Raw genomic sequence first — 9394 nt, 5'->3', positions numbered from 1 at the left:
TCATTCATTCATGTTAGGGTTAGGGTTTCTTTGACCGATTTGAAATCAGTTCGATTTAATTTCTTTCTTTCGCCCGATTCGAAATCGAGTGTCTCTGTTCTTCTTTCTATTTTCTTTTTCCTGATCCGCATCAGATCGGTCAGTTTCATTTCATTTCTTACCCCGATCTGGTTTCTTCTCTAACCTAGCTCCGGTACCATTGTTGAAAATTTCGTAGGACTCAATCGAGTCAAGTTCATCAGATCGGGTACACAGTAATAGGAATACATGTATACAGTGAAGTAGGGGTACATGTTCTTGAATCCCAGTAGTTAAAAATCCTAATACACGATCTACAAAGAGGCAGAGAGAAGGGGAGTGAGAGGTTGCAGACCATCGAAGGCCGTAGTGGTCGAAGCAGTCGGAGTGGTGGAAGCGCCGGTCGGGATCTCGTTCGCGGATGCCATCTGCGCGCCGGCAGCGACGTTCGGTGGAGAGAGGAGTCGATGCAGTGACGTCCTTGGCGGCGGCGTATGCGTCGGGGTGGCGTTGCCGGTGTCGGTGGTGCTTCCCGTCGCTGGCAGCGCCCCTTCTCAAGATTGGGTTAGGGTTAGGATGTCGGTGGGGTGTCTGGCGGCACGGTGAACCTCGTACCACGAACCCCGGCCCCCACCTTTCCTTTATAGCGCTGTGCGACGGGGGCCCACCAACCATGTAGGGTTGGGCGCCTCCGATCAGGGCACGAGAACCAGGCCCAAAAGCCGTTGGGCCTAATGACGTGGGAGATCAATCCAACACCCAGGAGTGCGTCCAGATTCCATCGCAACCAGTCGACCGTCAGCGAACTTGGGGGACCTCGATGGTATGTCGATGACGAGAGTTTTTTTCAAAGATGATCAAGAGCGAGGAGGCTAGGAGCTAAAATTATCTTGCATCTTCGCATCATCCCATGTACAGGACGGCAAAACGGCAAAGACAATAACCCCGTTTCGGTTCCATATATGTAAATTCAACGATGCACAAGTGTAGAAGAAACAATGTACATTCACACATGTAGAAACGATGTACTCTAGACACCCCCACAATGCTGCGGAACAAGAGGAATCTCACAAGAAAACATAACTGCACATACGATTGCAACAAACGTATTACTGAGCAACATGTCAGAAGATTCGCAACATAACAGTAGCATATATAGCGCACCATTAGAGCGAAAAAGCGTCAGGTAACCATTGCTGTACCTCCAGCATGTTCACACTACCAGCATTTGTTACAACGAAAAAAATGCAGTGTGTTCAACGCGATCTGATTATGAGTTCTATAGAATATCCTAGCTTGTCCTGCACGGTCATATTCCCAATCTAAAACACTCAGAAAGGATCGAGAGCCCTTAGCAACTCAAAACAATGGGGTGTCACATAGAATATCGATTCCCCGTGGCACTAGTGATTCTAATACCAATGATCACTAGCATCTACTCTGCCTTCCTCTTCCCTGATTGTTTGCGGGCACGCACTGTCAGGCACCGCCCCACAAATTTGAGAACCTCATCGATCAGCACCACTGGGAAGGCCACTGCTATCACCAAGAGCCATTCGTTCAAACTGAGGGGTACAATCCCAAACACTTGGGCGAGGAAAGGCACGTAGAGGATCAAGAAATGCAGCCCAAAAGAAATGGACATGGCCAGAAGAAGCCACGGATTAACCCATGGTGGCATGCTCAGAAGGCTGCCATCCTCTGACAGCGCATTCAGTGAGTTGAACATCTCAATGGCCACCAAGACAGACAAAGAGAGGGTCGTTGCTTTGATCTTGCCACCCTGGAAGTAATCACAAGGATTTGCATCAAAGCTGAATGTCCTCGCTCCTGCAGTGAATGGCGACACCTTGAAGCCCTCCCATGAGGAGCACTGGCCCCAGTTTGAGAGCTGGGAGTACGACACAAGTGTATGACCATCACTAGCCAGGTCAATTCCCAGGAAACTGCCATGCGTGTACCAGATGATGAAGACTCCCACTGTTGCAACCCCAACATAAAGGCCAATAACCTACATATGCATGGGCATGGCTCTCTCGTTAGTAAAAAAAAAATGCACAGCGTGTTTCATGTGGTTGCACAGGCCAACTAGAAAAATAAGGTAGCATCAAAATCCACAAGGCTATTTAATAGATTTACATGAAATATAATTCTCTATAACCCATTCATGCTTCATTTCTTATCATCAGATATATACCTTTTCACTTTAGTTGCAGATCAGTTAGATCAGATTTGACAGGCAAATAGATCTACCCCAGACATAACTTTACATATTTATTCGAACATGCGAGTCTGATGCTGCATTTTATGTTTCTTCTTGTTACTAGAACAAAGACAGATATATCATATCATATCTAAGTGGTGGATGTTTTTAAACACCAATGTTGTTCACATCATTAATTTATCAGAAGAAAAGCTCAACCCTGAGTTAGCACATCCAAGAACACTTGGGTAAATTGGAGGCCATATTCATTCTACTGGCTCAAGATCTAAGGAAACTTAGTTACATTATGATAACCCTTACAGGTTTACACTACAAACTATTCACCATAAAACAATTTAGTAGATATAACTTGTTCAAAAGCATGTACGTTTTAATTGCTACACAGCTTCATTGGACGGGAAAAAACACGAGGCCACCATATTAATCTCAAATCCATCAACTAATCAAATGATCAACTGGAAAACATACCATATACCGAAACAGGATCCAAGGAGTGATCAACGAGTCATCACTTCTTCGAGGAGGTTTCTTCATGATGTCTTTATCAGGCGGGTTGAACCCCAAAGCTGTCGCTGGAGGGCCATCTGTAACAAGATTGACCCATAGAAGTTGCACTGGGATGAGACCTTCTGGAATACCTAAAGCCGATGTCAGGAATATGGACGCGACCTCTCCGATATTTGAGGAGATCATATATCTGCAGTTCACATAGCACACATGACTCAACAGCTAACACATATTTTAGTATAACCAACAATTATACACAATGAAAGTTTGGCCATAGCTTATCTAAAAACAAACCTAATAAAAGCCTTCATGTTGTTGTAAATAGACCTCCCTTCACCAACTGCTGCGACTATAGTACTGAAGTTATCATCTGCAAGTACCATATCTGAAGCTTCTTTTGCAACCTGACACAAGTTGATAGGACGTGTCAGACACTCTTCCAACAAAACATGAGAGAGGAGAATAAGCGGCTGCAGCAGACGCAGCCACAGCCGCTTATTCTCGCAGCCAAACAGTAATGCAATAAGCCATACCTCAGTCCCTGTAATGCCCATTGCAACTCCAATATCAGCCAGTTTAAGAGCCGGTGCATCATTCACCCCATCACCAGTCATTGCAACCACTTCACCGTCTTCTTTGAGCAGTCTAACTATCTCCTGCTTGTGTTTTGGTTCTGCCCTGGAGAAGAGAAGGCCACCCTGTTGTCTTAAGAGCTTCTTTTTATCAGAAAGCGCCATGAATTCCTTCCCTGTGAAGCTTTTTGAACTGATATCTTCATCAGGGCCAAAAACCCCAATCTCATGGCAAATGGCCTCTGCTGTTTCTTTGTTATCTCCTGTTATCACCATAACACGTATTCCAGCAGCTCTGCAATCTTCAATTGCTCTGTGGACTTCTTCTCGGGGAGGATCCTGTCAATAGTGTCTTTGAATGTTACAGGTATATGCAATAATAAACAGAAAGAAGAATATACACATTTGAATAATCTTAACCAGATAAGTAAAACTTCTCACCCTTAGACCAACAAAACCACAAAAGATCATATTACTCTCCATGGAAGAGTAGTATGAAGGATCGAGCAGATACTTGTGAGCTGCATGTTCTTCACCATCATATGTTGCAAATTCTGCCAATTCATCCTTGTAAGCAAAACCCAAACAGCGCAAAGCACTGGCAGACATGTCACAGAGTGTAGATAATATGAGCGCCTTGGCACCATCATCCAATAGCACAACAGATCCATCGAGCAACTGAATGTGGGTACATCTCTCTAGCAGATTCTCTACTGCTCCCTGCAAAATTTATTTCCACCATGAAACAATCATACAACAAAGAAAAAGACACAGCCAACACATTGCAAGCAGTAGTAAAGCTTGCAAGGAAGCAAATGACATCTGAGTGATAAAGTAACAAATAGGTAATTTGATGTAACCCTTTCCAGGGAAAAGGAGGGAATAGCAAAATGCACAAATGGTTGGACAACATCACAGCTTAAACAGACCAACAACAAGAAGCAGGCAATTGCTGTGCACTTGAAACTGACGATCTAAAGCCACAAGGGATGCAAACTCCAGCACAAATACTTACCTTAACAAGCAGCAAGTTCTTCCCAGAGTTTACTTTCACAATAACTCCCATTGACTTTCTTGTGCGATCAAATTCCAGAGTTGCTACTCTCTTAGCAGCATTGTTCCACCACTGGCAGCACCCTTAAACAATAATTAAAAGAATAGTAATTATTACAGAACCTTTGACGATGTGCACGGAAAACATTTTACAAGGCAGAAAGGAATACATACTTAGCAAATCAGATGAATCCAGAGATGGAGTATAACCACCAGGAAGCCCCATTTTCTCAACCAAAACCTGCCACAAGTTGAACAGTCACACCACAACGTAAATTCAACAATTTCAGGTACCTTGATGAAAGAGCTGTGTTCAATCTTTTTAATTGTAGAGGTCACTGAAAGTAGCTACCAGTTCTTTTATCATCTTTTTATTTTGTTGTATAAATTACTATTAACTTTTTTTGCAGATATACATTACCTGCTCCCAAGCTACATGCAAGATAATTTTGCAGTAGAAAAAAAAAACTTAACCATAACAGCATCCCAAATGAAAAGAAATTTTATCACATGAACAGATCATACCTTCAGAGCAGCTTCTGTGGGCATCCCAGTAGCAACATACTGATGCTCAGAGTGGGCAATGCTTGCATCATTGCAAACCGCAGCGATCTTTGCGACCATCTGGAGATTTTCATCCATGCTCAAGCTAGGCCAATCATGTATCTTCCCATCAGTCGGATCATAAGTGGTTCCATCAACCTTAAAGCTCCTAAGTGTATCAGGCCACCTCCCAATTGCCACAAGCTTCACTGCTGACATCTGGTTCGTGGTCAAAGTTCCGGTCTTATCAGAGCAAATCACAGTTGTACAACCCAATGTTTCGACACTGGGCAGCTTCCTCACAAGGGCATTCTTCTGGGCCATCTTCCTTGTGCCGAGTGCCAAGCACGTGGTGATCACAGCAGGCAAGCCCTCTGGAATTGCTGCAACGGCCAGTGCCACTGCAATCTCAAAGTAATATGTGCACTTCTCAAATGAGAATTTGAAATTCCTAGGCCACCCGTCAACATACTCCCAGGAAAGGAAATACTTCAAGTTGATGAGCCAGACCAAGGCACAGATCACCCCAATTATGGCAGTTAGCGCCTCACCAAACTCATTGAGCTTCTTCTTGAGTGGCGTGTCATCCTCCTCCTGAGATGCCTCCTGGATCTGGGCATGGATCTTGCCAATTTCGGTGGCCATGCCAGTGCCCGTCACAACACAGACAGCACTGCCGTTGACAACAGTGGTACCGGCAAAAACCATGCACTCCTTTCCCTGGATGTCAGTGTCCTCCAACTCGATCTTGTGGCTGGTCTTATTAACAGAAGCGGTCTCGCCGGTGAGAGATCCCTGCTCGACGCGGAGGGTAGAGCTGATGAGCTGGAGCACGCGCATGTCCGCGGGAACCTTGTCCCCGACCCGGAGCTCAACGATGTCCCCGAGGACGAGGTCGCGCGCGGGGAGGCCATGCGACCACCGCCCATCACGCTTGACGGTTGCGTGCTCCGACTGAATCTCCTTGAGCGCCTCGAGTGCCTTCTCGGCGTTGCTCTCCTGCCAGACGCCGACGACGGCGTTGACGATGAGGATAAGGAAGATGACGAGCGGCTCGACGAAGGCGGTGATCCCCACCTCGCCGCCTTCTGGGCCGTCGTAGAGCGCGAGGACGAAGGAGACGACGGCCGCCAGGAGCAGGATGCGCACGAGCGTGTCGTCAAACTGCTCGAGGACGAGCTTCCAGACCGACGGCGGGGCGTGCCGCTCGAGCTCGTTGGGCCCGTATCGCTGCAGCCGCGCCGCCGCCTCCTCGGAGCTGAGGCCGCGGTCCGCCGAGACGCCCAGCTCCGCGAGGCACTCGCTCGGGGTGCGCGCCCACGCCGGGAAGACCGGCGCGGCGGTGTCCGGACCGGGCGCGGCGGATCCGTCCCGCCGCTTGCCTTCGTCCTGCCCGCCCTTACCCATTGGGTCGCCGACTCTCTAGATTCGAACGGAGAGGAGGCGTCCCTACTGTCCCGGGCCACCGATGCCGCGAGATCGCATGGAACAGAAACCCTAGAAGAGGGAAGGGAGCGGAGGAGGCGGCGGCGCGGAGACTGGGCAAGGAGGCGATGGCGATTGGTGGCGCAGCGCAGAAGCAAAAGGGAGGGGGCGAAGCTTTTCTTCTCCTGCCCCTTGCCCATAGAGGCTTTTACATTTATGTCATAAAAAAAAGTTAGTAATTACGTTCAAGTCATTAAAAAAATTGGTCGCACACGAGTGCTATCGTTCTGAACTTCTTTGCTCTCCAAGCCATTCCGTCGGTGTTCTGTTCGTTTTTCACCGTTATATGTGGGTCCGGTCAGTATAAACGTCCAAAATACCCTTCTCTCGCCCCCGCGGCAAAGCTCACGCTCGCGCTCGCGTCCGCGCCCAGCGGCGCTTGCGGCCGGTAGAGCCCCGCTCGGCGGAGCTCGCATCCGCGGTCGGCTCCTCCTTTTTCTCTCCCCCTCTCTTCCGCCAGCGCTCAGCTCCCACCGCCGCGATGAGGCAGTGGAAGTCCCTGGTCCTGGCGCTGCACCTGCACGGCCCCGTGGCGTCCTGCTTCCCACACCCACCGTCGTCGCCGTCGCCGTGCCCATCGCCACCCCGGGCGGAGGAGACGGACCTCCTGTCGCCGCAGGCCGTGGCGTCGGCTCCGACGGTGGTGCGGCTGGTGGGTTACGACGGGCGCGTGCGCGCGTACGCGCCGCCCGTGATGGCGCGGGAGCTGATGCAGGAGCACCCGCGGCACCTGGTGTGCCGCGCCGACGCGCTGCTGATCGGGGAGAAGATCCCCGCCGTGGCGCCCGGGGAGGCCTACTTCCTGCTCCCCGTGCACCTGTTCCGCTCCGTCCTCTCCTTTGTCTCCCTCGCCTCGCCTCGTCGCTGCTGCTGCTGCTGTCGTCGTCCGCCACCGCGGCCGCCGGTACCGGCGGTGCCGGTGCCGAGAAGAAGCCCAGCGCGGGGCGACCGTTCGAGCTCCACCGCACGGCGTCCGGCACGCTGCAGATCAAGTTCTCCGATGACTTCCTCCTCGCGGACGGCGACGGCAATGGCATTGAGGACGACGACAGCGAGGCCGACGCGACCGCGCAGAAGGAGGAGCAGCAAGCCACCGTGCTTCTGCGCGGGGACGACCGCCTCGCCAAGCACTACGAGGAGCTGGTTGGGTACGGCAAGTCCCGCCGTTGGGCGCCCAAGCTGGAGACCGTCGAGGAGGTGATAGCACCCGCCGCCCCCCGCGGCCTCCGACTCTGTCGGCGCTGTGTCTCCGAAGGCCCAGAGCAGCAGGAGGAGCCGAGCACTGGAGGAAGAGAGGCGGAGAGGGGGAGAGAAAAAGGAGGAGTCGGCCGCGGGCGCGAGCTCCGCCGAGCGGGGCTCTGCCGGCCGCAAGCGCAAATGTGGGCTCTGTCGGGCGCGGGGGCGAGCGAAGGGTATTTTAGACATTTATACTGACTAGACCCCACATGTAACGGTGAAAAACGAACGGAACACCGACGGAATGGCTTGGAGAGTAAAGAAGTTCAGAACGATGGGACTCGTATGTGGTCAATTTTTTAATGACTTATATGTAATTATCAACTTTTTTAATGACATGTAAAAACCTCTTCCCAATAGGGGGATTCGTGGGCTGCGCTCGACGGTTTATCCCTTCGCTTCCTTGGACTCTTGTGGCTCTGCATGTGGGGCAGAGAAGGGGCGCCCACGTGGGGACAATCTGTCAGTGACAGGAGGGTTCGTTAACGTGGCGGCTAGGGTCAGTTCGTTGTGAACTTGTGATGATGAGGTGTGCGGGTTAATTAACCGGGTAGAGGCAGCGGAGCTTCGAGTTTCCGATAGATGCCTTGCTTGCCCCGGGAGGACTTCGGCGACGTCAGCAGGAGGAGCCTGGTGACGCCACGTGTGCGTCCGGGGATCTGGGCTTCCAGGCCCGTTGGCGTTTGGGCCTGCGCGAGCACGGGAAAAGGGTCCGCCGTTCCTTGCTCTTGAGACTGAAACGTGGTCCCTCTTATTGCGCGCCGCTTTGCTCGGATCGGGCAGCCAGGAATCTTTTTGGAAGGAAAGTGCGACGTTAGCCGAGCCAACCGGTTTCCTCCACGTCTCCCGAGCAAAAGTTGGTGCCCGTGACGCCACAGGCACCAATGGAGATCCGCCACGTCATCCCCCGCTCCAGGCAAAGCTGGCCTGCAGCTGGCACTGGCAGGCAGGGCTGCGGAAAGTTCTTGGAAGCGCCCTTCCGGGTCCGGCCGAGACATGGCTGCCTGCCACTGCCGGTGTCGGGCAGGCAACAACACAAGATTCGCGGCAGCGCGCTGCAAGCTCACATGGCGCGCCCGTGCCACCGGCCCGTCGCCGTGCGGTCTCGGCTTGCACGCTCGGGGAATCACGCACGGTTCGCGATCGCCCGAGCAGCTGCAAGTCGCCGGCCGTGCTACGGACGACGCACGGACAGCGCACGCAGATCTGGCCAGCTTGGGCTACAGAACAGGCGCGAGGCACGTTGCTGTTGCTGTTGCTGTTGCTGTCCGTCGGCCCCCGGGTGACGGCGCTGGCTGCAGGCATCGAACGGAATTGTGGCAGAGACTGTACACAGTGCTACCGAGCGAGGACAATGGGGCAGGTACGGATCGGTGCTTCTGCTTTTGCGGTACGGCGTGGTACAGGGGGAGATACTCCGAATCGTGTCCGCACTTGGGCGTGGCGGGTCCCGTGTCCCGTGCCAGGCAGAACCGCACATGCGACGGCCACGGATGGCACACAGGCAGTGCGCACGGGAGACAACCAACCTGGAGGTGGAGGGTGCGCTTTGCGTGACAGCAGGTGTACTCCGTATATCGAAAAGGAATGGTGGACGGTGGAGAGAGAGAGGCGCTCTGGCATCCATCCGTGTATGCACGAAAGCGACCGTGGAATGAGTGATCTGACTTGAGTATAGCTACTAGTTGCTCGAAAGCAAGGGCTCCTGTTGATGTTGGGATTGGATGCGAGGACCACTGCACCAGGAGATGATCGA

General features: G+C 52.1%; 1 protein-coding gene and 1 pseudogene across 1 annotated transcript; one reads left to right on the top strand and one right to left on the bottom strand.

Annotated features, from left to right (window-relative positions):
- Positions 1-1142: 1142 nt before the first annotated feature.
- On the bottom strand, positions 1143-6528 carry LOC136547297 (calcium-transporting ATPase 4, endoplasmic reticulum-type-like). The gene is made up of 8 exons (XM_066539255.1): positions 4900-6528; positions 4549-4615; positions 4337-4458; positions 3763-4041; positions 3283-3660; positions 3044-3153; positions 2711-2939; positions 1143-2029 (listed from the first exon to the last, which is right to left on the bottom strand). The coding sequence occupies exons 1-8, from the start codon at positions 6322-6324 to the stop codon at positions 1454-1456; spliced, it is 3186 nt and encodes a 1061-aa protein (XP_066395352.1). The 5' UTR covers positions 6325-6528; the 3' UTR covers positions 1143-1453.
- A 355-nt stretch (positions 6529-6883) lies between these two features.
- LOC136466840 (uncharacterized) lies at positions 6884-7840 on the top strand (annotated as a pseudogene).
- Positions 7841-9394: the final 1554 nt, after the last annotated feature.

This window comes from Miscanthus floridulus, chromosome 1 (genome assembly GCF_019320115.1).
Source record: "Miscanthus floridulus cultivar M001 chromosome 1, ASM1932011v1, whole genome shotgun sequence".
Lineage (NCBI taxonomy): Eukaryota > Viridiplantae > Streptophyta > Magnoliopsida > Poales > Poaceae > Miscanthus > Miscanthus floridulus.
The sequence above is the reverse complement of the archived record's forward strand: the minus strand, read 5'-3'. Positions and strand labels throughout refer to the sequence as shown.

Excerpts from the sequence above, each read along its gene's own strand:
- LOC136547297 (XM_066539255.1), bottom strand. The coding sequence starts at position 6,324 with ATGGGTAAGGGCGGGCAGGACGAAGGCAAGCGGCGGGACGGATCCGCC. Across the intron at positions 4,042-4,336 it reads AGAACTTGCTGCTTGTTAAG|GGAGCAGTAGAGAATCTGCT; the intron begins GTAAGTATTTGT and ends TAAATTTTGCAG. Across the intron at positions 2,940-3,043 it reads AACATGAAGGCTTTTATTAG|ATATATGATCTCCTCAAATA; the intron begins GTTTGTTTTTAG and ends TGTGAACTGCAG.